The sequence below is a fragment of the Dipodomys merriami genome, unplaced genomic scaffold, assembly GCF_024711535.1.
Source record: "Dipodomys merriami isolate MVZ:Mamm:240054 unplaced genomic scaffold, mDipMer1.0.p SCAF_11, whole genome shotgun sequence".
In the NCBI taxonomy this organism is placed as follows: domain Eukaryota; kingdom Metazoa; phylum Chordata; class Mammalia; order Rodentia; family Heteromyidae; genus Dipodomys; species Dipodomys merriami.
This window is the reverse complement of record NW_027202382.1, coordinates 9,140,114-9,166,457: the sequence shown is the minus strand read 5'-3', so window position 1 is coordinate 9,166,457 and position 26,344 is coordinate 9,140,114. Positions and strand designations below refer to the sequence as shown.

General features: G+C 36.9%; 1 protein-coding gene across 1 annotated transcript in view; it reads right to left on the bottom strand.

Annotated features, from left to right (window-relative positions):
* Nucleotides 1-2,935: 2,935 nt before the first annotated feature.
* Nucleotides 2,936-26,344, bottom strand: part of Ift74 (intraflagellar transport 74) — a 64,065-nt gene continuing 40,656 nt past the window's right edge. Inside the window, exons 14-20 of the mRNA XM_070008243.1 lie at nucleotides 19,893-19,946; nucleotides 16,855-16,952; nucleotides 15,848-15,974; nucleotides 9,752-9,915; nucleotides 9,316-9,441; nucleotides 4,710-4,770; nucleotides 2,936-3,371 (exon numbers count right to left, since the gene is read on the bottom strand). Coding sequence (XP_069864344.1) covers nucleotides 3,253-3,371; nucleotides 4,710-4,770; nucleotides 9,316-9,441; nucleotides 9,752-9,915; nucleotides 15,848-15,974; nucleotides 16,855-16,952; nucleotides 19,893-19,946 — 749 coding nt within the window. The 3' untranslated portion in view covers nucleotides 2,936-3,252. The remainder of the gene's footprint in view (nucleotides 3,372-4,709; nucleotides 4,771-9,315; nucleotides 9,442-9,751; nucleotides 9,916-15,847; nucleotides 15,975-16,854; nucleotides 16,953-19,892; nucleotides 19,947-26,344) is intronic.

Sequence of the window (26,344 nt, the reverse complement as noted above, 5' to 3'; positions counted from 1 at the left end):
TGTTAAAAGGCTCTGAAAGGAAGGAAGAGACATTCGTAAGAACTTCCCTCAGATAAACTATGTTCTAGTTTAAAGAAATCCTGCTCAGTTATATTCCCCAAATATCATATATAAGATGAGTAAGTTAGGGCAGACGTTGGAAACCTTGCTTCCCCTCCCCACAAGGAATTTTTTTTCCTGTTAAATTTCCTATTGTTATAATGAAACAAGCAAACAGAAACACATACACCCACACCCACACCCACACCCATCCCCCTAAGAAATAGGCAAATCTACTAGGATTCAATAATAGCAGCTCCTCCCTAATGACCTTAATCTAATCGCTCATGATTTCCTAACTCCTCCCCCCACCATCTACATACCATAGTCATATTAAGTTTCCACTTTAATAATACCTCATGATGGGGCTAAGTTTTAATACACAAAGCCTTGGAGAACAAACTATATCTAAATTACTACCATCTAGCCTCTTCTTCTAAGTAGTAGATATTTAAAACTTTTTTCATTGCATTTCTAATTATGTGTACATCAGAAACAATTCTGAAAATGTCAAAAAGCTAGAAGAAGAGTAAATCATCCACAATTCTACCACTCAGGAAAAAGAAAAACTTTATTAATAGTATATATGCATAAAATTGATAATTAAAGGATACAGTAAAAGAAAGTTCAAGAACACTTTAGAAACAGAAGAAACTAGCTGGGTGATGGTGGCTCAGGCCTGTCTTGCTAGCTACTCAGGCGGCTGAGATCTGAGTACCATGATTCAAAGCCACCTCAGGCTGATAAATTGTGACCCTCTCATCTTCACTTTACTACTAAAAAGCCAGGAGCAGAGCTGTGGATCAAGTGGCAGAATGCTAGCTTTGAGCAGAAAAAGTTCAAGAACAGCACCCAGGCCCTAGAACCGGCACAAAAAACAAAAAGTAAACAAAAAATATCAGTATGTGTAAATAAAATTTATGCTATGTAGATGATATTTCAAGAAAAAGCTCATTTTGTTGGTGTCCTTTATTTTCTTTTTTAAGAGACCCACTCTGAGATTCCATCTTACCCCAGTTAGATTGGCCAACATTGTGAATTTCAACAACAAACATTAGTGAGGATGTGGGGGAAAAGGAACCCACAGCACTGCTGGTGGGAATACAAACCACCACTCTGAACAGCAATCTAGAGGTTCCTCAAGAAATTAAACACAAACAAAATGTGTTTGTGACTTTAGCTAAGTATCACTAGTCCACAATATTGTGAAGTTCATGTAATCACTTAATCTGAATAAAGAAATTTTTAAAAATTAAACACAAAGTTGGGTGGTGGTGGCTCACGCCTGTAATCTTAACTACTCAGGAGGCTGATACCTGAGGATCATGGTTCGAAGCCAGTGGGGACAGAAAAGTCCCTCTGAGACTCTTATCTCCAATTAACTACTTAAACGCCATAAGTGGTGCTGTGGCTTAAGTGGTAAGAATGCTAGCCTTGGGCACAAAGAGGCTCAGGAACAGTGCCCACGCCCTGAATTCAAGCCCCACACATGACATAAACAAACAAACATAGATGTTCCCTACAACCCAACCATACCACTCCTGGGCATCTACCCAGAACATCACAAGATACTGTAAAGACACTTGCACATCCATGTTCATTACTGTACTGTTCACAGTAGCCAAGTTATGGAAACAGCCCAAATGCCTACAGTAGACAAGCGGATCCAAAAAATGTGGTACTTATACACAATGGAATTTTTGCACAGCTATTAGAAAAAATAATATGTCATTTACAGGGAAATGGTTGGATAGACTTAGAAAAAATCATGTTAAGTGAGGTAAGCCAAGCTTAGAGAGACAAACAGTACATGTTATCTCTCATATATGAAAGTTAGATCTAAAATACACTGGAACATGATAAATTATATAGGACTATAGGTTTTCACACACAATAAGACCAAAGAAGGACACTTTTAGAGGAGAAAAACAAAGATGCAATGCTTATGTGACTCTGATCATATAAAAAATATTTATCAAAATAACTCTAGGAAATGGAAAGAAGTTTTTTTCCCCTTGATTGTTTCTTTTCTTTTTGTCTCATTCATTTACATGTTTTTTTATGGTGGGGCATAGAAATGGTGGGACAAAGGGTGAACAAATGTACAGTGATACTCACAAGACACTATGCTGAAAATGAACTATACAATTTATGAGTAGGGACGGGAGGGAAGGGGTGACATTGTCCAAAAAGAAATGCACTCTTTACCTGCCTTATGTAACTGTAACCTCTCTGGATATCACTTTTATAATAACCCTTAAAAAACATTTTCACAAAAGAAACCAACATGTCTTTCAGAAACACTGAGATGTAGAGGTAGAAATACGAACAAAAGGAAAACAGTTTTAGAGACTATGCGGGCCAAGGTGACTCATCCCTGCCCCCCCCCCCCCCCGCCCCAGGGAGGATACATCTGTAGTTACGATGTCTCCCAGACTCCCGTGAGCTGTGACATCTACAGTTCTACCCAGTCTGGCATTTCTTTAAACATTTTGATTTATGTTTGTAAATCAATCTAGTTGCAAGTTCTCCTAAGAGTACAAGAATGATGCACATCCATGAAAAAAGTAAGCCCACCATGCATGCAGCACTGCTTTCAAGTCTCACATCTTCATGACATTTATAAGTGAGAAAATATTAAGCTTAGGATATGAAGATTCAAAGGTTTTAATTCTAAAACTTTGGGATAATACATAAATGTTATATATTTACTTATGAACTTTATATGCTTGAACACACAGGGTTCTTAAGGAATATAACTCAACACTAAAAACCGGCCACGTATCTTACTCTTTCCAGAAGCAATAACGGACAAAGTTAATAGGAGTGTTAAATAAAATCATGCTGCCCTTGTGTACCCTAGAGTTGACACATGAAACAATTATCCCTGCTGCCACAGAGAGGCATACAAGCTACATGAATCTTCACGATCATTTTCCATTTCTTTCCCTCTTGGTTCTTGGAGACACTTTAATCACCCCATTATACAAACATAAACATCACAGAAAAAGAGATGACACTTTTTTATATGCAAACATTTTATTGAACTATTGTGTTATTTAAGATATAGCTCCCTTCAAAGAGGACACAAAAATTATGGCATTCAGAAACTTTAGGTATAACTCTTCAAGAGTAAGCTATTTTCTTTTTAGTCAGCTTGTACCAAGAAGTTTAGCAACAAAGTATCTCTGTAGGCCTCTGGTTGTTTCAGACTCAGTTTCTGCTAGCAGAATGGAGAGCTTCCATGATGGTTTTATTGTATTCTGCGATCTGCCTGGTCACATTTTTAATAATTGGCTGGTAATCACTCTCCTGACTCTTGGTTGCTATGACTAATTACAAAAGTTAAGGAGTTAATGAAATATAATAATAATAAATAAATATAAAATAATCTGTGGATCAGAAAGGAGATAAATTTTAAAGTATAGCACAGAGTCAAAAGAGTAAGCATAAATTGAAGCCCAAAAGGTCAAGCAAAATTTGTTTCAAAAAAGTTTACCTGTGAATAGTTTATTATTTAATGTTAGATATGTCAATCTAATTCTAGTCTCAGCACAATTAAATACTCAAAAAGAAGCCCAAAAGTTTCAACATTCTGGCATCCACCCTGTTTCAAAACCACCTACTTTATCTTGCCTAAAACTAGAGTGCTGAACATCACACATTCTGGGACTAAGAACTAAGTTATACTACTAATGGAATAGAGTCCCTAGCATATCCTAGCTGGAAGCAAGCTGGGTACATGCTGCCTGGTAGCAGAAGTTCACCAGCATCCTAAAGAAGACCTATGCTACTACTGAGTCAGGATCTGGTTCTCTAAGAAACATTCTCTCTGAAGGAATCAAAGGGAGCAGGAGACAAATTCTACGAAGATGTTTGTTATAAATACATGTCCTCAAGAGCTGATGCCTCCCTATGATCATATGGGAAGGTACAGAAAATGAGACTTAAGCACCACCTTGTAGAAACAAAGTGAAGTTGAATTGGATGAAGAACTTGAAGATCAAACTTCTCATGGCCCTATTTGGTTATCTCCCTTCACTGGCTAGATTTCCAAGGTATAGCATCACAACAACAAACTAATATGTATTAGTATACCCAGAATCTCCCAGTAACTCCATCTGAAGGAAATAATAACTATTTTAAAAGTGATAAAATTGAGGCTCAAAGAGTTTATGTAAACTGTGCAAACTCTACAACTTGTAAGAGTCAATATTTAAAATTAAATCTTCTGTCAATGGAACTGATCAAGATGCAGTGTACTCATAAATTGACATGTTGAATTGAAATGCCTTTTATAATATAGGCTATTAAACAGAATAAAATTAATACATAAAATTAAATCTCCTGACTTCAAAATCTTTATATTTAATCACTAGGCTGTATGCTTTATGTGGCAACCCTCTAAATTGGCAATTACTCTGGCAATCACTACAAAAGTAAATACATACACATACATACACACAAACATATGCAACCACTTATGTATGTATTCACACACATATATATGCATACACACAACTATTGTAGAGTGGAAAATAAATATGATTTATTCTCACATATTACTCAGTGTTTTGAATATATTAGACAAATGTGTGCTGAAATGAATTCTACGGGAATAGCTGAATTCCTAGAACAAAATTACTCATTTGCACCATTTTAAAGGATACATTCTTTCATCACAAAATTATTTTGTTCATGGTGTTGCCACTTTCTCTCCAAATTTGTAAGCTAAAAACACAAAAGAAATATGTTAACGGATGCTCTTGTTCTAAATACATTACATACTCTTTTCAGAGGATAAGAAACAAAAACACTCAACTTAAAATCTTATCAAGTCCTTGCATTCTGTTGAGATAAAGCTAAGGTAGATAAAAACAAAACTGAGGAAAGATTAAACAATAGTAAATACATTAATACAATAGGGAATTCTAGAACAGGTTTTATTCTATATGTTTATTTAAATTAGAAAATATTTAAAGTGTGTATTGTACCAATGGAAATGCCAGCTGAAAGACAATTTATGATTTTCCTTTTCCTAAAAGAACTTAAAGAAGAAAAATGGGACATGATGGGAATCTCTCCTTGAAGTCTGGAAGTCTAATGCCACAAAAGTAATATATATTCTAACACTGTCAAAGGTTCAGCCACATAGGAAAAACTTCCTTATTTCCAGGGCTAAATTTCCTGTCTAACTTCACAACTGTGATAAGAGCAGAGCTGCAGTGTGAAGATTGTAAGCGGGTTTGTAAAAAGCTGGCACTGTTACAATAATTTCTGCATCAACAGGAAGCTAATGTGGATATTATATTGATGGTTGCTTCCTCAGAAGACAATTTTACTGTTATAGTATTAAATTGTTTTTCTGATTTAATTAACCTTGTAACTCTGGGTTACGGTCTTTCTTTTTTAAGATGCACATAGTTTTTCCCTAAGCAAGGGACTGTCTAAAAAAAATGAAACAATAATGTTCTGCTTATACGTTGAAAACAATGACCATTTAAAAAATTATGATATTGAAGCAACATTAAAAATATTTCTTTCTACTTTCGTTTTAAAATTATTTTGAGGGTATATAAGTTCAGTTGAGATGTAGCCTCCATCCCATTTTTCCTTCTAAAGAGAGAAATTTGATAGAAGCATGACTCATAACTAATTAATGATATCAATACATGTGTTGTTCATTAATGCTATTAAATCAGATCCATCTCCAGAGCAAATAGATCCTAAAAGTTAAGATGGTCTCAGAGAAGTAGTCAGCATTCTTTGTTAGTAATCTCCAATAACTTTTTACAAAGTCAAAGTAACAAATATTTTTCTCTTTGTTTTACCCAAAGAGGTGGCCTTCTTACAATGCAACAGAACTCTTGGGTGCTACACAAATAATGATATAAAACTCACATGTGTCACTAGGGCAAATTCCTTTTATATTATACATCTATGGTACTGGCTTGTCTTGAAAGAAACAATGAAACACAACCTACTTTGGAAAATCTGGTTTTTTTTTTCACTATAACTTCCTTAAATTATGTTATTAAGAAATTCCCTACTGATATCAAAAGCCAGTTTTTAGTAAAAATGAAGATAAAAGACTGAGAGAAAAGGAGTTCAATTGACTGGGCAGGATTTACAGGAGACAACAAGAAATACAGAGAAGAGTCTAAAATTGGGTCTTATTTTATGATTTCTAGTTCTCAATAAAAGGAAGTAAGGAGATTAATTCTCATTGAATGTGCTGATTTAATGTGCAATCGACAAGGTAGCCAGTGATAACTCTTAAATATAGTGTTTGTAGCCAGGCACCAGTGGCTCACACCTGTAATTCTAGCTACTCAGGAGGCTGAGATCTGAGGATCATGGTTCACAGCCAGCCCCAGAAGGAAAGTCTGTGAGATTCTTTTTTTTTTTTTTTTTTTTGGGTCCAGTCGTGGGCCTGGGCGCTGTCCCTCAGCTCTTAAGCTCAAGGCTAGCGCTCTACCACTTGAGCCACAGTGCCACTTCCGGCTTTTTTCTTTTTGCTTATGTGGTGCTGAGGAATCGAACTCAGGGCCTCAGGCATGCAAGGCAAGTGCTATACCACTGAGCCACCTTCCCAGCCCCTCTGTGAGATTCTTATCTCCAATAAACCACCAGAAAACTGGAAGTGGTGCTGTGGTAGAGCACTTGCCTTGAGCTGAAGAGCTGAAGGACAGCACCCAGGCCCAGAGTTCAAGCCCCATGACCAACAAAAATTAAAAAAAAAATTTTTTTTTGAATTAAGAATAGTGTTTGTCCAGTGCTTTCTACCTTACACTCAGCAGCAGACAAAGGGCAGCAGCTCAGAAACATTGGTATTTTTTTCCCTAAGAACTATTTTTTCCTCTCTTTTTTTTTGTACTGGGGATCAAACCCAGGATGTTGTGCTTGGTAGGCAAGTGCTTTGCCACTGATCTACATCCCAACCCTCTAAGAACATTTAAGATAATATTTTTCCTATTTTTCTTCTCCACCATTCAGCTGCATTCCAAACAAACTAATTTTGGCACATACAACTCTATATCTAAGTTTGTATTTTAGAATAACTGTCAGACCAATATAAATTGTGCAAATTAGTCATTTCTAAGAAGAGCTGAGACTTCTTTCAAGAATATATAGTGTGTCTCTTTATAAAAATGGTGTTTCCAGGCAATGAAAAAGCTGATGTCAGACAAATGTCATTGTGTTTGCATTCACAGGATTCTTTCCCTTCTTGTGAAATAAACATTAGTGTATGAACAAAAAGGAAAATATCCTGCAAAGGTTCTCAGCCTGGTACGGTACACATTTACAACCCAAAGCACTTGGGAGGTAGACATCGAGAGGATTATAGTTCAAGGCCAGCCTGAACAAAAAAGTAATTATGACCCCATCTCAACACATAAGCTGGGCATAATGGAGCTCATCTGTGGTTCCAGCTACATCAAAAAGCATAAATAAGGCCCTAGTCTAAGGCTAGCCCAAAATAAAAATGGGAGACTATGTCCAAAAAGTAACCAAAGCAAAAAAGGCTGGAAGTGTTGCTCAAGTGGTAAAGCACCTGCTTAGCAAGTTTGAAACCCTGAGTTCAAACACTGGTAGTATGTGGATAATGGCAAATTAATATGACATTGTTTTTTCTACCGAGGAATATATTATTGTATAAAAAAAGGAGGAAAATTTTCATGTACTTCATATATTAAGTCATATATACAAATTGCTAATGTGGACTAAACAGAATAGGCCAATAATCATTCTTTCCTGGATCATAATTATTGAATTGGTGTATTTGTAAAGTAACTATTTGTAAAGTACTTACTGAACAATCACTATGCAAGTTACTGGACAGCGCTAGGGATAAAATGAACAATAGAGACTGAGCTCAGTCCAAAACTTTACATAGTACTCAGATCATTATCAGTAAGATGAGTGATTAAAAAAAAGTGCTACAGTTACAAATGTGTGCATCTTATGTAAATGAGGATGACGTGATCCAAGAATTTCAACAATCATACTGCTCTTCATAGTAACCTAAATATCCAACTAAAAATGACCTAAATATCCAACAACAGGAATCTGGCTCCATACATTATATCATGTAATAGAATATTATGTAGCAATTATGAATCATTTTTAGTCAGGTGCTGGTGGCTTATGCATATAATCCTGGCTACTCAGCAAGCTGGATCTGAAGATTGCAGTTTGTAGACAGTTTGGGCAAGGAAGTCCCCAGAACTCTATTCTCCAATTAACTAGCAAAAATAAGCTGGAAGTAGAACTGTGACTCAAGTGGTAGAGCACTAGCCTTGAGCAAAAAAGCTAAGGGACAGTGCCCAGGCCTTAATTTCAAGTCCCAGGACACCTCACTGAGAGAATTTGAAAAATTCATATATAATATATATATATGTATATATACACATTGACATTGTAAAGTACTTGTGAAACACAGTTAAAAATAAAAGATCTCTCTAAGCTGGGCGCTGGTGGCTCACTCCTGTAATCTTAGCTACTCAGGAGCTGAGATCTGAGGATCGCGGTTCAAAGACAGCCCGGGCAGGAGAGACTGTGAGACTCCTATCTCCAATAAACCACCAGAAAACCGGAAGTGGCGCTGTAGCTCAAGTGGTAGAGCACTCGCCTTGAGCTGAAGAGCTGAGGGTCAGCGCCCAGGCCCAGAGTTCAAGCCCCACGACCGACAAAAAAAAATAAATAAATAAAAATAAGTAAATAAATAAATAAATAAAAGATCTCAAATAACACATACACTATAATACCATTTCCACAAATGAGTATTTCTGTATACATAACATATCTACATATATAATTATGCACATGTACATATGATTATATGTATAGATAATTATGCACATCATGTGTACAGATATATAAATGTGTTTGCATACCATATGTATATGTAAATGGGATGTATATGTAAATGGACCAAATGGAAACAAGAATTCTCTCTGATAAAATAGTAGTCATTAGTTTTCAGAGTTTTACAGGTTTTCAAAGTTTCTGCATCACAAAAGTTTCTATTTAACTTTTGAAAAATTTTAAAGCTACTACCTAGTAATCATCATGGCTGTGCCCAGAACAATGCATAGAACTAGCCTAGCAAAGGCAAGAAAATGGTTCATGTGCTCCCAGAAGATGAGACAGAATCTGGCTGTCTAGAATGTACATAAAATAGGCAAAGAAAAAATGTTTTGGGGGGAAAAAAGTACAGATGAGTATAGGAAAGATGAACTACAAAGAGAAGTGAATTCAAGTAAGAGTTTTTACCTGAGAATGTGTCTCATTTTCTTGCAACTGGGTTTTCAGTGCCTCATATTCTTCATTTAGCGTCTCCATTATTTTTTTAAAAGCATTTCTACGTGTTGACAATATGGTTCTTTCCTGATGTAATTTCTAGATAGACCCAGAGAGAAGTAATAAACAGCCTATCACAAATTCTAGTAAGTCAATACAAGTCATATTTGGTTCAAATAATTTTAATGGTCATAGTCTGATAAAATTCTATCAAGATCATTACTGTTTAAAGACCTATTAGTAAAACTATCCTTCTACGTCATATTAATATTAACTGTATCAATAACTCAATTCCTGTTACTGTATCTGTCCCTGCCCCACAATTTCTACTTTAAACTAATTTAAGCTAAATATAAATTAAAATCCAAAAAGCCCATCTAATTCTATTATAATTTTATAAGAGCATTACCTTTTTCTTTTCTTCCCCTGATGATTTTAAGGCTGGTAAATCATTGTATGTCTCCAGATCAGCTTCTATTTGCTTAATTTTGACTTTCAGAGAATGCTGCTCCTCAGTCATCTTACTTTCCAGGAGCTCCATTTTCTGTAGATCCAGCTGTAAACGTTGACTGTCTGAAAGGAAAATAAAAAGTGTATCCTCTTGGGAACCAACTTAACCTGATATATCTTATTTGTATATGAACATTATGGTGATATTAAGTATTATGTAATATTCAAGTTAAATAAATGAGAAGAGTAAAAAAAGATTTTTAAGTTTATTATTCACCGAAATCTTTTATTGTTTTATTTTGTGTTGTTTTATTTTGTGCTGTGACTGGGATTTTTATTCAAGGCCTGGACATTGTCCCTGATCTTTGTTCAAGGCTAGTACTCTACCATTTGAGGCACAGCTCCACTTCTGGCTTTTTGGTGGCTAAATGGAGATAAGGGTCTCATGGACTTCCCTGCCTGGGCTGGCTTTGAGAAATCCTCAGATCTCAGCCTTTTGGGAAGCCAGGATTACAATCATAAGCCACTGGCATCCAGCTCAACCAAATCTTTTTAAGTTAGTCTAATTAAATTAATATTCCTTGAACATTTCCTTTCTCCCCCTGAAAAGTTTTAAAGCTGAACCACACTGACATATCATCAAATATGCATATACACACATATGTAACAGGACTGAAATGCTGTTGCAAATAATTTTAATCAGGATTTATATGTCTGCTTGGGTTGGAAACAGTTGCAACACAAAACAAAGCACTGGACAAGTCGCTAAGGCTATAGTGTTTTGATGTTCAAAAAAGGAAATGTACTTAGTTTATGGATATTTTGCCTGAAATAAACAGCTACGTAAATTTAAGTGCAAGTTTAATTTTCACATGTGCTAGGAGAATACATTTAAGAACTATATAGACTAATTTTTCTAGAGAAAAGGATAAAATGGTTGGTTGGTATAGGGTAAAGTTTATCTTCCTTTAGCAACAGGTCCCTATGAAAAGCTAAATGCTTCTCGAAGGGAAAAGACAGGAAGAGGATACAGTCTAGTTCCTTCTGATATGCTATGAAGTTACAAAGTTTACCAAGCTATGTGGACAGAACAGCAAAATCTCAGGAGCAACTTTGACCTGGAGAAATGTTTCTGAAATATGCTACCATCAGCACATTTGTATATTCCCTGGAGTTTTCTTTCCAAAAATACAAATAAAAGCTACTCCTGACAGATTCCTTGCCTCTGTCCATGCTGTACACCAGGGCTTCTTTTCTTTTATTCCTTTATAGACATTTTTAGCCCAGCTGCCTCTCTCTCCTCCGTATTTGTATATCACAGATACCCATTTGTGTAGTGACAGATTATAAAACCAGTACCAAGGATTTCTTTCCTCTACCCTCTGCCCTCTAAAAGCAATTTTACTTCCTTGAGGTGACACTGCCTCATTAAAAAAATGTGATACCCTAAAAAAGTCAGGTGAGTCCCTACAATCCCAAAGTAAAAAAAGAAGGCTATCACAAGGGAAAATGTAAAATTCAGTATCTCCAAAGGTACACAGGAACATGTCTATAAACCTCCCATGGTGATTTTCACATAGGAGATATCTCTTGGGGTAAGGGATGGTAAAAGGGAAGAAAAGGAAGAAAAAGTCTAGGTTTGGTTTAAATGAGAAAAAATAATAGATAAAATTAACTGTATGGGTCAAAGAATTCAACTCAAAAAAATAAGAAAAATTCCTGGCAAATCTTGATTATAGTAATAAACTGTATTTTATCTCCATTGGAGCTACTTGTCATTCTCTTCAACTGTGTATCTCTGAGAACACATAATGCCTCATTTTTAAAGGAACTGTAAACACATAGTATAAAAGCAGGGAAGGAATACTAAGTTCTAATCAGTGAATTTGTTTCCTGGAATTGATATGTGCCTGTAAGAAATGAGTGTTTCTCAGTCGCTGTTACACAAAGATAGCTGATAGGAGGGAAAAGACCTGTTGAATATCAACCTTAGATAAATAAAAAGCATAAGCACTGTGGTCAAAACACAAAAGAGAGGTTTACTAGATGGAATAATAAAACACAAAATTCTTTACAGAAAAAAATGAAGCCAGGCACCAGTGGCTCAAGCCTATAATCCTAGCTACTCAGGAGATTTGAGAATTGCAGTTCAAAGCCAGCCTAGGCAGGAACATCTGTGAGACCCTTATCTCCAATAAACCACTCAGAAAAAGCCGGAAGTGGCACTGTGGGTCAAATGGAAGAGTGCTAGCCTTGAGCAAAAGCAGCTCAGGGATAGCACCCAGACCCTGAGTTCAAGCCCCAGGACCAGCAAAGAGAGAGAGAGAGAAAGAGAGAGAAAGAGACAGACAGACAGACAGAGAGACAGAGACAGAGAGACAGAGAGAGAGAGAATGAACTATTTTAAAACATCCCTAGGCATACATGTCCCAAGAACTAAAATTAAGATCTTGAAGAATATTTGTGTCACTGAAGAATCACCTAAATGTCTTTGAATGGAAAAACAAATTTGGTCCAATAGAATGTAATTCCGCAGCCTCAAAGAAGAAAGAAATCCTGTCACATGCTACCACATGGAGGAACCTTAACGACGTGATAAATGATAAAGACCCTAATCGCAAAAAACAAAAAACACATACACAATATATGACTCCACTGATATGACCTAACCAAAGTAGTCAAACTCATAGTAACAGAAGTAGAATTCTGATTGCTGAGATCAGAAGACAGGGAAATAGTGAGTTGTTGTTCCATGGGAATAAGGTTTCAGTTTAAAAGATGAAAAAGTTCTAAAGTTTCTGCTATCTAACAATAGATCAACTATGTTAAAATATGTTAATTTATACAGCTAACCCTAATTCTGTACCTGTTAAAAATTGTTAAAATAGTGAAGTTTGTTGTGTGTTTAATGATGACAGAAAATAGAGTTCCAGTAAAGTTTATGCAAACTGAATTAGACTGTACCTCCTCTTGGTGCTTGGCATATAATTCAGACATACAAGTACAACTAGGACAAACAATCTCTAAACAAATCTCAATATAAAATATGCATAAATGCATAGATAACAGCAGCAGTACACCTGTACATCACTCTACATTCAATGGTATCCTAGTATATTCCCTAGTATGTATTTACAGGTCCACAATCTCTTATTTAGAAACTTTTGGACAGTTGTGTTTTCAATTACAGAATCCTTGGATTTTTACATGAAGAATGTACATTTTATTATCATATAGCTTTATTCAACAGGGTTGGAGGCAAGTACCTGGACAACTACAAATATGAATAGCCACACTAGTCAATCAGGTTTGGTTTTGTTGCCAAGATCTTTTTGGATTTGGGGAATCTAGATAAGGTATTGTTATTACATTTCATGAATCTTTAGACATTTTAAATTAGCAAATATAATTAAATCTTCATTTCATATAATCTCACTGCCAGGAAGTCTAAGTACACAAATTAAAACACAGCTTGATGGAAGTGGTGCTGTAGCTCAAGTGGTAGAGCGCTCGCCTTGAGCTGAAGAGCTGAGGGATAGCGCTCAGGTCCAGAGTTCAAGCCCACGACCGACCAAAAAAAAAAAAAAAAAACACAGCTTGATTTCAAGTTACCAAGCATAAAGAACACCCACAATTAAAATCTATCAGCTTATAAGCCACACAAATTGTTCACATGACTTTATCCTAACATCCTTATGCTGAACTTGGTATGGTACATGTATCTCTAATCTCCACCTACATCATCCCAATGGCAGCCACTAGACACATACAGGGCCTTTGAGCATTAGCAATGTGTTCTAGCTGGGCTCTGGTGGCTTGTGCCTGTAATCTTAGCTACTCAGGAGGCTGAGACCTGAGGATCACAGTTAGAAGCCAGCTTGGGCAGGAAAGTCTGTACGACTCTTATCTCCCCCCCCCAAAAAAAAGCAGGAAGTGGAGCTGCACCCCAAGTAATAGAGCATTAGCCCTAAGCAAAAAAAGTTCACGGACAGCGCCCAAGGTCTCTGAGTTTAAGCCCCAGAACTAGTACAAAAAATAAATAATTTTTTTTAAAAAAAGGATTGTGTCTTCTCTGAATTAAAATGTCTCACTGATCATTTACAGGTTAAAATGGTAACAGATACCCTGAGTTAAATAAATATACTAAAATTCATCTATTTTTACTTTTTAAAACATGCTGAAAAAACCTTTTCATTATGCATGTATTTGGAATTAAATTTTTCTTGAACAGTGCTGCTCTACTTGCATGCTAGTGAGTGTTGCTGAATTCATTAGAGTTAAATATATCCTCAAGGACATCCACTAATTACCTAAGACTGGTGTGCATATGTGGCCTTTGGTGTGCTTTTTTTCCCCAGGTACTGGGGCAGGGGGAAAGGGCTGCACATGCTGGCTAAGCAGGCCCTCTGCCACGTGAGACATTCCTTTTTTGTCTTAGCTATTTTTTGGATAGGGTCTCACACCTGTAGACCAGAGCTGGCCTCAGACCCTGAACCTTCCACCCATACTTCTCATGTAACTAGGATTACAAGTGACCACCACCATGCCTAGGTTTGTGTGTTGAGGTGGGGGTCTCAACTTTTTGCTCAGGCTGGCCTGGAATTGTGATTTTCCTGGGAACAGCTAGGGTTACAGGTGTGCACTGTCATGCTCAGCCTTCCTTATGCTTACTTCCATGACAGCATTCTTTCATTCTATTACCAGTTTGTCAACCACCAGGCTCAAAGTTCCTTGAGAAAACTGATCTGCTTTTCTAAACCTCTGTATAAATAAAGATTCTCTCCCTGAGAGAACCAGGGCTCCTCTTCCCAACCTGGCCTACAAATACTCTAGACTCTTAACACAAATGGTTTCATTCTCCCTCCATCCACATTAAAAGATTTAAACAAACACCTACACAGTTCCAGGAGGCCAGGATGACCCAAACTTCCCTCCTGAAAATACTTGACAGTAGACTAGTGATCACTCTTTCAGAAACTATTTAGTAAAAAGGTTTTCACAACTATGAATCCTACCCCCACCCTCTGTATGTGTATATGCACATAGGTAGCTAGGTAGATAGATAGACAGACAGACAGACAGACAGACAGACAGAAAGACAGACAGACAGACAGACAGACAGACAGACAGACAGACAGACAGACAGACAGACAGACAGACAGACAGATAGATAGATAGATAGATAGATAGATAGATAGATAGATAGATAGATAGATAGATAGATAGATAGATGGATAGATGGATGGATGGATGGATGGATAGATAAAGTGAAGGCCTTATCTTTGAAGTATAATCAATCACTCCTGTAGGAGGATGGAATCCTAACTTCCTAAAATCCATGATAGCTAGCCTAATCAGCATTTACACCCTGCTGACCCCCTCACTCTCCTTCTAAAATCCCCAGTCATTTCTACAAATTGAAGCTGAATTCAGTTCACATGGACCCCCTTCCCTTCAGCACTACTAAATTACTGGTTAAAATTTTTCAGTAAGCTTTAGCTCCCAGCTTTATCTCTGACAATACCTGAGGTACTATGAGTTCAGACATGGAGCCAGCCCAGCTGATACTCAGTTATGATGGGCAACGTCCTCACAAATCCATAGGGAGTTGAAAACATCCTTGGTGGGAAATGTACTTAATACACTTGACCTACCTTACTTACCATACCTCAAGGTTAAGATTAAGCAATATAGTATGCTGTTATGTATTAACTGCTTACCCTCATGATTGCAATACTGCCTAGGTTCATGGCTTCTACTTGGCATTGTGAGAATCATACACTACATATTATTAGTTCAAAATTCAAAACAGAATTCCCGGTATTGCTCCAAGTCATTGTAAAATCAAATAAGTCAAAGCCATTATAAGTTAAGAGAGATCTGCACTCAATAAATGTTTCTCAATGGATGAAAATATGCCAAAGAAACTAATAAGCTAATAGGACATGAGGTAATCAGAAGTTAGATCCTACCTTTTAAAAATAATAATGATATAATTTTGAAGTTCCAATTAAAAAAAATGAAAGAATATGAAAATCTAGGCCAGTTTTCTTACCTGAGGTCAGACTTCTAGCTGTATTTTGTGATTTCTGCATTTCAGTAGATTTAAAATTGAGGTCTTCCTGCATCATCTTTAGCTCCTGGTTGGTAATCGAGGATAACTGTTTCATATGATTTATATTCTATATTTGTAGAGAAATCAAAATAAAAAAAGAAAAAAAACTGATTTATGAGGCAGGTGCTGGTGGTGGCCTATACCTGTCATCCTAGGAAGTGTCACTGTGGCTCAAGCGGTAGAGCTCTCGCCTTGAGCTGAAGAGCTGAGGGACAGTGCCCAGGCCCAGAGTTCAAGCCTCATGACCAAAAAAAAAAAAAAAAAAATCCACCACCTGTAATCCTAGATACTCAAGAGGCTGAGATCTAAGATCTAAGGCAGGAAAATCCGTAAGACTATCTCCAATTAAAAATTCCCAGAAGTAGAGTTGTGGCTCAAGTGATAGAACACTAGCCTTGGGCAGAAAGCTAAAGGAGAGTACCGAGGCCCAGTTCTGGTACATATACAAAAAAGATCATGTATTTCTCTCCATTAATTAATACTATACACAGTAGATGCTCAGAACATTTTGTGGTAGATATTTGGAGATAATCATAGGCATATCTAGAAAAAAAAAGAATCTTTTTATTTAAGATACAAATTCAATGTATAAGTATATTAACATTTTCTAACAGAATGTCTAGGTTGTGCAATTTCCTGAGTAAACCTTCTACAACTTAGATATGTTAGCAGTGGAAGATAATCTTAATTATTCCAATAAGATCCTCACTGCTGAATGTTTACACTACACATGACATCCTCCCTCTATGTCCTAATTAGCCAATATTAAAATCAAGAATTCAAAGACATAAAGTGGCAAATAGGGCAATTTAGAGAAAAAGAGTTCAAGTGAATTGTTCATGTTTGTGGTATATTAGGACAATCAGCCACAGTAAAATCAGTGAGGCCAGCAGGCCTAGTGACCAGTACTCACCCATGAGGCCAGCAAGTCAGTGCTGGGGACTCACCTTGCTGCAGTGCTCCAAAAGTGCCACAATGTGGGCTTCTATCTGAGCCTTCCTCTCTACTTCCTGATTCTTCGTTTCCTCAAAACTCTCTATAAAAGCTGCCAATTGAAAAACAGTCCACTGTTGATAGAGTTAACACCATATCAACTCTGACTCTCAGGTCTTAGGAATATTTTTAAATTTTGAAAATAAGAAAGCCAGGCACCGGTGGCTCACGCCTGTAATCCTAGCTACTCAGGAGGCTGAGATCTGAGGATCTTGGTTCAAAGCCAGCAGGGCAGGAAAAGTCTGTAAGACTTTTAAATCCAATAAACTACTCAAAAAAAAGCTGGAAGTGGTGCTTTGGCTCAAGTGGTAGAGTGCTCACCTTGAGCAAAAGAAGCTCAGGAAAGTGCCTTGGCCCAGAGTTCCAGCCCCAGGACTGACCAAAAAACAAAAAAATGAAAACAAATACAAATTTACTCAGTAACAATATACTTTCAGGACCATGACATGAGTGAACTAGAGAGTTATTCTATCTGCCCAAAGGAAACAGCTAATAAAACAGACCAGAAAAGATATGTTCTTATAAAAAAAATTCTTTGATACATCTATAATTGTTAACACATCTATGGCCACCAGTTTTTTTCTGAAATTAATATTCCTAAATACCTATTTTCATCAGAAATTATAAAACTCAAATGCTGGCTTAATCTCAGAATAAATTTAATAGTCTATTATGATTATCAATACATTTTTAAAAATTATTCTTTTGTCTAACACAGAACTGGTACATAGTTTTGCTCTTATTTACATTCTTCAATTATTACTTCCAAAAAATAAAAACATAATAAACATTTTACTTGTTGTACGAGATAAACATGTTTGTTTTTGTCAGTCGTGGAGCTTGAACTCTGGGCCTGGGTGCTGACCCTCAGCTCTTCAGCTCAAGGCTAGTACTCTACTACTTGAGCTACAGTGCCACTTCCGGTTTTCTGGTGGGTTTTAATGTTTGTTTTGTTTTGTTTTGTTTTAAGAGTCTCACAGACTTTCCTGCCCAGACTGGCTTTGAACTGCGATCCTTATTTCTCAGCTTCTTAAGTTGCTAGGATTACAGGCATGAGCCACTGGCACCCGGTGGTCAGTCTTCTTTAACAGTTTCCATTTCAATATTTTTTGACTTGCACTTTTAACACATTTGTTAACTGAAATAGTCTTCAAAAAAGCACTTTTGATTTGTTTATTTCTGTTTGTTTGCTTTTTGAAACAAAGGCTCACTATGTAGCACCAGCAAGTCTAAATTGAAATTCTCCCACCTCAGCCTTCTAATACCTCCAAGGTATATGCAACTATATTGGGTGAGTTTTTATTAAATATGTTTGCAGGGAATCATAACCAGCAATGGGAAAAATCTGGAAGACATGCAGTCTTAATGTTAGGAATTATTTTAATTCATTCATTACACAAATGAACATTTGTTAAGGGACATCTACATGCCAGATGCTATAGTAGGTACTTTGTAGTTATTTCCAACTCTGTACAGTTATGACTCACCATTCCTTAACTACATGACTGCACACTTAATGTTTTGAAAAGAGAAGTTAATGAATCAATTTGAGATAATTTTTGTCATCTTCTAAGATTGTAAAGAAGTGGAAGTTATTATTTAATAGCATGCCTCTATGAGAACTGACATCAGGCTTACAAAAACTTAAGGTTCTAGCAAAATGGTGAGTGATAATGTGTGCTAATTTTTTTTTTGGGGGGGGGGCCTGGTCATGGGGCCTGACTCTGGGCCTGGGCACTGTCCCTCAGCTCTTCAGCTCAAGGCTAGCACTCTACCACTTGAGCCACAGCGCCACTTCCGACTTTTTTTTCTTTTTGCTTATGTGGTGTTGAGGAATCGAACCCAGGACCTCATTCATGCAAGGAAAGCGCTCTACCACTGAGCCACCTTCCCAGCCCATGTGTGCTAATTTTTAAAAGTATAAATGAATAACATATTTAGATAAGGATCTATTTATAATGTTGAGAAAAAAAATGAAAAAAATCTAACAAAGGAGTCTGAGAAGGTGGCTCAGTGGTAGAGTGCTTGCCTCACATGCATGAAGCCCTGGATTCAATTCTTCAGCACCTCATAAGCAGAAAAAGCCAGAAGTGGTGCTGTGGCTCAAGTGGTAGAGCACTAGCCTTGAGCTGAAGAGCTGAGGGACAGCGCCCAGGCCCAGAGTTCAGGCCCCACAACATATAAAAAAAAAAAATCTAACAAAGGCCACTAAAGTTACAGATGATGATGGTCTCAAGTAGCAAGAACAAGATGTTAAGGCTAATGAACAATAAGGCAATAAGGTAAGTACTATCAAAAGCTAAAAAACAATTTTAAGACACTAAAGGTTAATACCATGAAGTAATTAACAAAAATTCAACAGTTAGTCAATAAGTAGACTGGGCAAGGTATGGGTGTACATGTTTATAATTCCAGCACTTGGGCAGCAGAAGTTGAAGGATCCCAAGTTGAAGGTCAATCAGGCCACTAACTAAAGCTGAATAGACAGAGTGTTTAAAAGAAAAAAAAGAAAGGGCTGGCTCAGCCGTAGAGTGCTTGTCTTGCATGCATGAGGCCCTGGGTTCGATTCCTCAGCACCACATAAGCAGAAAAAGCCAGAAATGGCACTGTGGCTCAAGTGATAGAGTACTAGCTAGCCTTGAGCTGAAGAGCTGAGGGACAGCACCCAGACTCAGAGTTCAGGCCCCATGACCTGACAAAAAAAAAAAAAAAGAAAAAGAAAAAGAAAGAAAGGTCTGAGGATTCCTTCTAGGTAAACTATGAATGTAAGTACAAGTTTTAAAAACTATCTGCAATAAACAAATACAAGCATACAGACCTCTTTAACATTCTCTAAGCAATCCTAAATTATGACATTTAATTATCCTTAAAATATTTTGAAAGTCCATACTTTTGTGTTTAAGCCATTGTATTATCACAAAACAAAATCCTTGATTTGGTATAAATGAATAGCAATGTGAAAATGTATTTTTATAAGATTATTATCACTTACCATCCATATTTTCCTCTCTTTTTTTAAGCTCCTTGTATTTCTGATTCATTTCACCTACAAGAAATACAAAACAGGAAGTGGCGCTGTAGCTCAAGTGGTAGAGCGCTCACCTTGAGCTGAAGAGCTGAGGGACAGCGCCCAGGCCCAGAGTTCAAGCCCCACGACCGACAAAAAAAAAAAAAAAAAAAAAAGAAATACAAAACATAACATCAAGTTTTAAATTTCAATTCTAATAATATTCTAAGTTAGTAATATCCCTTGGGCTCTCCTTATGCCATTAGATGCTGAGTATTTTTTATTTTCAATTAGATGAGATTCGTTTACATTACTTTACAGAATCCTGTAGAGCAGCAATGCATTTGTACTTTACTATTTGGAAAACTAGTCTCACTGCAAAGGGCTTATTGGCTTCCCATTTCCAACCTGGAGCCATTCAAACTACACATAGACCCTACCAGTAACAGGAAACCTAAATTTCCAAGAGTGTAATTCCATTCCAATTCTGAATAGTTCACAAGAAGCAAACTAGCAGGGTTACATCCCTCTGAGCTTGTGGTCTAGGGATTTAACAAATTATTAAAATAAAAGCATATGAAAACTAAAACCTGCTATGGAAAGGTATAATGACAAGTATAATGACAAGGTACAATGATCAAGTTCAGGGACTGCGAAATTCTTCTTATGAAAGAAATGCTTACTCTACATTATAAAGTGTAACACAAAAAACAAAACATTGTAAAACCCATAAATAGTTTGAACTTAAATTAGAAAAATTACTGAAAGATTTTAACCAAGAGAATAAAGTGATTAATTTATATTTTTAAAAATATTTAAGTCAGTAGGCTGTTAACCGTGTCTTAATATCCTATAGCAGAGTTGTTAACCTCTGAGCCAGTCATGCCTTAGTTCCTAAAAAACAGCATCGTTATTTTTAGGCTGAGAAACTCCACTTTCTAGTGCTCAAGAAATTGGGGGTTATGAGGAGAGTCTACATTCTAGCCTTTATAAGAACTGAATTATCATTTTGTTTTTCTTCCTCCAACCTATGGGAATTCCTTGTGCATTGTTTTTAGTCATACTTTTTTTTTCAAAACAATGCAATGAGGCTTTTCCCTACTATTCCTTAACTATCAAATCCAAAGAACAGTTTTCCTTGATTTTCAAACTCTTTTATCTAATTAGTTGGACAGTCCCAGGATATCCTCAAATTTGGTGTATCCCTAATTTAGTTCAAAGATAATATCCCTCTCTTTATTCCCTATCATGCTTCAACAATGTCTTTACTAACCACTTATTTAAGTAAAAAAAAAGCCTGGGTGATTCCTCTCTCCTGCTCTCCTCAAATCCACCTTCTTAGTTGCCAACATAAACGGCAGAAATGTTTCTCTTTTTTTATGTTGGCCATCTGAATAAGAGAGGACTGAGCTCCCACATATCTCAGCAGATTGCCAAGCTTAAAAAAAATTCCTCTGTTAAGATAACTGGCTAGACCACCTGGTAACTGGCTAGACCACCTGTAAACTGTCTATATTGGGATTTCTCAGTAAAGGATCTGTATCTTAGCTGTCTATCAGATGTGAGAAGTCCTAAAGTAGAGTAAAATTAAAGTAGAGTCAAAAACCAGTGGCTTAATCCTATAATCCTAGCTACTCAGGAGGCTAAAGATCCAGAACAGCAATGATTCAAAGACATCCCAAGCAGAACAGTCTACAAACTCCGTCTCTAAAAGAACCAGCAGAAAGGTTGGCTGGAGATTTGGTGCAAGTGGTGAACACCTAAGCCTAACAAACATGAAGCCCTGAGTGATAACACAGAGACTGAAGTGGTGCAGCTTCAAGTTCAAACTCTGGTACCAAACAAAACAAACAGAAAACAGTCTGGGCACCAATGGTAGCTCATGACTGTAATCCTAGCTACTAAGGAGGCAGGCCCTGAGTTCAAGCTGCAACACAGGGAGAGAGGAGAGAGGAGAGAGAGAGACACAGAGACAGAGGGAGAGAGGGAGGGGGAGAGAGAGAGAGGGGGAGAGAGAGAGGGGGGAGAGAGAGAGAGAGAGAGAGAGAGAGAGAGAGAGAGAGAGAGAGAGAGAGAGAGAGAGAGAGAGAGAGAGAGAGAGGGAGGAGCTATAATCGGTAGAGGGCTAGTGGTGAAAAACATACACTCAGGCCCTGATTTCAAGCTCCAGACCAGATATGGCTCAAAGTGGTAGAATACTACTAGCCTTGAGCTAAAAAGCTCAGTGACAGTGCTCAGGCCCTGAGTTCAAGACCTATGACTGACAGGAAAAAAAGGTCGGGGGAAGCACTTGGGTGATTACAGAAAAGACACCACTATGTTTTGATTCTCTCTGCCATAGACAGCCAGTGGAGAAGGAAGATAAGATCTTTTTGGCCCTCACAAGGGATTGATCATCATTTGAACACCTGGTATTAAGTGCTATTCTTTTCACTCAGTGTTTATAGTCTAGAACTATCTAAATTTCAGACTTCATAAGGTAGTTCTGTCTCTGGAAAAATACCATTTTTTACAACAGGTGTTTACCTCAATCTTCTTACCTAATCGAACATATGGCATGCACTAGTAACTTCCTAGGCTCAAGGCCCCCAGCTCAGAAAATCTACTGTCAGTTCTGGAGTTGAAAGGGCAACTTTCTGTTGCAGGGAGATGGAGAATAAAAACAAAAGAGCAGAGGAGTTTTGCACACTTGGATTCTATTCCACAACTGGTCCTTCTGAGGCCAGCTAAGTCTCTCTTCTACTCCTTCTATATGGTAGGACTTCATTTTCCTATTAGATTCTTATCGTTCTACTTAGAATGAGCTTTAGCCCTTCTTTATCCTTTTTAAAGTATTATGCCAAGAAACAGGATTCCAAGAAGACTATCAATTTCCATAGTTTATATAACCATTTTTATCAATGCAACCTAGGATTTCAGCTGTTTCCAGAGTGACTGCGTATTAACTTGTACAGAGCTATTAAACCTCTCTAGCATTTTCACAGTGAACCAGAGATAATTGTTCCTGGCTCCTAATACAATTTTAGTGTAGAAACTTATGAAAATCCTCTGTTCTTATATTTAGTTGCTCCTTTCCACCTACATTTTACATCATCAGAGCAATGAGCAATAGATTGGTATTCCAAGTACTTTTAAATTGCTGTTAAATGAACACATACAAAAATTTAGACTAACTTTTGGTTTTAGGCATCACTCAACTTGTCACATAGGCTCTGAAAAGTATTTTAAATTTTGGCAAAAAAAATACTTGTTCACAGCTATAAGATCAATAATTCCTCACTAAACAATCTTTAAGTGGAAATGTGTGGGTTTTTTCTGCTGTAGGAGAATCTATAGAATAGCAATGGAGAGATGCCATTTGGAATCATAGAAAATACAACATAAAACTTTGAAAATAAGTACATTATTTGTACTTTGCCCAACATATGCTTGGGAAAATATCCAGAAAAATTATAAAAGTTTTAGTTTATAGATAGCATTAATTGCAACTTTTAAAACTGATTGTTTTCTCTCTCCTCTCTTCCCACCCCAACGCACTCCATCACCTAAGCCTCATAGTAAGCCTAAAAAAATAGGCACTATTATTTGTTCTTTTAAAAGATGTGAAGACTTAGGATAAATATAAGGCTAAATAGACATCTAAGATCAAAGGGTAAAGTAGTAAAGACTAGATCTGAGTCAAGGAATTCTGCTCTCAGAACAATGTTGTGCTCTTAAACCAAACTATTTTGCCTTAAAATTTTTAATTTTACCTGACATAGCAAACAAAAAGTTTCCCAACACAGGCCTTCAAAATCTAATAAAGAAATGTACTTATAGGCAGAAAAAAGAAGTATATACTACATTTTTACTCTTGAAAGATACGTATGAAGTAAATTATAATGAATTCTTTCAGAACTTAGGATAGATTCAATGTTCCTATAACACTTTAAATATACTTCTATTGTGATATATATTTGTTACTATAATATTTATGTCTGTGATACATTAATAATCAGATGATATTTACTGTATTGTCTAATACACTTTGGGAAAAATATTGTACTCTACAAATGAATAACTTTTAGCAAGTACTTAGGGCCACAAATCTTCTAAGAGAAGTGACTGTGAGTGTATTTTGCCAAGTGTACATACATGTCAGACCTATATGAGTATACAGATTTCCAGAAAATTAGCCCCACCCCGTGGCTCACTGGAAAACTACACATTCAAGATTTAGAACTGTCAAGAGATGTCAACTGAGAGAGATCAATTGTTAAGAGATGACATTTAGATTGCCTGCATTGATGAGTAAACACTTCCATTCAATGCTGCGGATTCTATAAAATGGTTCAACCTTTCCGGAGAAGAAATTTACAAAATCAATGAAGGTTACAAATTCAAATACTACTCTATACAGAATTTTACATGTAAAAATTTGTTCTGCAGAAGCAGTTAACAAATTAGTAAGCATACAAGTGTATTTACTGCAGCTTTATTCTTGATAATGAAAAATGAGAAACAGCCCAAATGTCAATATGTGTATGGCAAACTCTAATTACATAGCCATAACCATAATGGCAGCCAATGGCTATCACAAATGATTAATAAAGTACCAGGTACTTTACAACCTTGAGGTTGACCACTATGCTGTATCACCTTTTAGAATGAAATATAGCTTCATATGAAAGAATATACATTGTGGATAAATACAAAGACTCAAGAGCCAGCTAAAAATGCAGTATAAACTATTTTTAAAGAGCACATTTTGTTTTAAAAGAAGGAACAGCAGGGGCTGGGAAGGTGGTTCAGTGGTAGAGTGCTTGCCTTGCATGCATGAGGCCCTAGGTTCAATTCCTCAGCACCACATAAACAGAAAAAGCCAGAAGTAGTGCTGTGGCTCAAGTGGTAGAGCACTAGCCTTGAGATGAAAAGCTGAGGGACAGTGCCCAGAGTTCAGGCTCTATGACCAACAGAAAAAAAAAAGAAAGAAATTTCCTTAGCTGTATTGTTTATACCATGAGGAGGTCAGGGATTCTTACACTGTCAACTAACCCATAAGATTCTTATAAATTTAGAGAGTACTAACTCTTTTTTAGTTAAACTGTGATTACTGAACCTTATGAATCTGACATTTCCCTGCTTAACCTAGGAGCTTATAAGGAAACCTTTTCCCACATCCATGGTTACTCTGCAGTTCTTAAGCCCCCACCACAGAATTTCCACTTGTATAGACCCAAGTTCCCTTCAGGGGTTCCGTTCCCTGTGTCAATCCTTCAAATCTACAGTTAGAGGACAATCAGGATAGTCAGTATTCATTTGTGACTTGATCCTGTCTTCTTCCAACTCTACCAATTAATTTTAATTAATTGTTAACCACACTGGGGAACTATAGCTTATGACTCTTATTTCATTTTTATGCATTCAGTTTCTTACTATTAAATTGTTTTAATTTTAGTTTGTTTTTAGGTGCTAGTCCTGGAGCATGAATTCAGGGTCTGGGAACTGTCCCTGAGCTTTTTTGTTCAAGGATATTGCTCTGTGACTTGAGCCATACCCCTTCTCCTGACCTTTGGTAGTTAATTAATTTCAGACTTTCCTGCCTGGGCTGGCTTTGAACTGTATCCTCAATTCTCAGCCTCCTGAGTAGCTAAGATTACAGGTGAGAGCCACCAGTGCCTGGCTGGTTTTTTGTTTTTTTTTGTTTGTTCTTTTGGTTGGTTGTGGGGCTTGAACTCTGGGCTTAGGCACCCTGTGCATTTCAGCTCAAGGAGAGAAAGAGAACTCTACCGCTTGAGCCACAGCACCACTTCTGGTTTTCTTTTTTTTTAATTAATTAATTTTTTGGGGGGGTCCAGTTGCAGGGTCTGAACTCTGGGCCTGGGCACTGTCCCTCAGCTCTTCACCTCAAGGCTAGTGCTCTACCACTTGAGCCACAGCACCACTTCCGGCTTTTTTTCTTTTTGCTTATGTGGTGCTGAGGAATTGAACCCAAGGCCTCAGGCATGCAAAGCAAGAGCTCTACCGCTGAGCCACCTTCCCAGCCCCCACTTCTGGTTTTCTAGTGGTTTTTATTGGAGATAAGAGTCTCATATATTTTCCTGCCCGAGCTGGCTTTGAACCGTGATCCTCAGTTCTCAGCCTCCTGAATACCTAGGATTACAGGCATAAGCCACAAGCAACTGGCTTGTTTTTAAATTAGTTTATATTAGTTATACAGGAGAGGATTTCATTGTTACATCTGCAGACATATTTACAATATATTTTAATCTCACCTTCCTTAATTATAATAATTTAGCTACTAAAGAAAAAAGAAAAGAAAAAAATAATAATTTAGCTACTTCAGTAGCTAAAGTTAGTATTAGCATAAAGAAGTAAATAATAAATCTCCAGTGTTTAAATGGATATTGAGATTCCAGTTAATATCTGTATTGTTATATATCTGTTAATGCCCATTA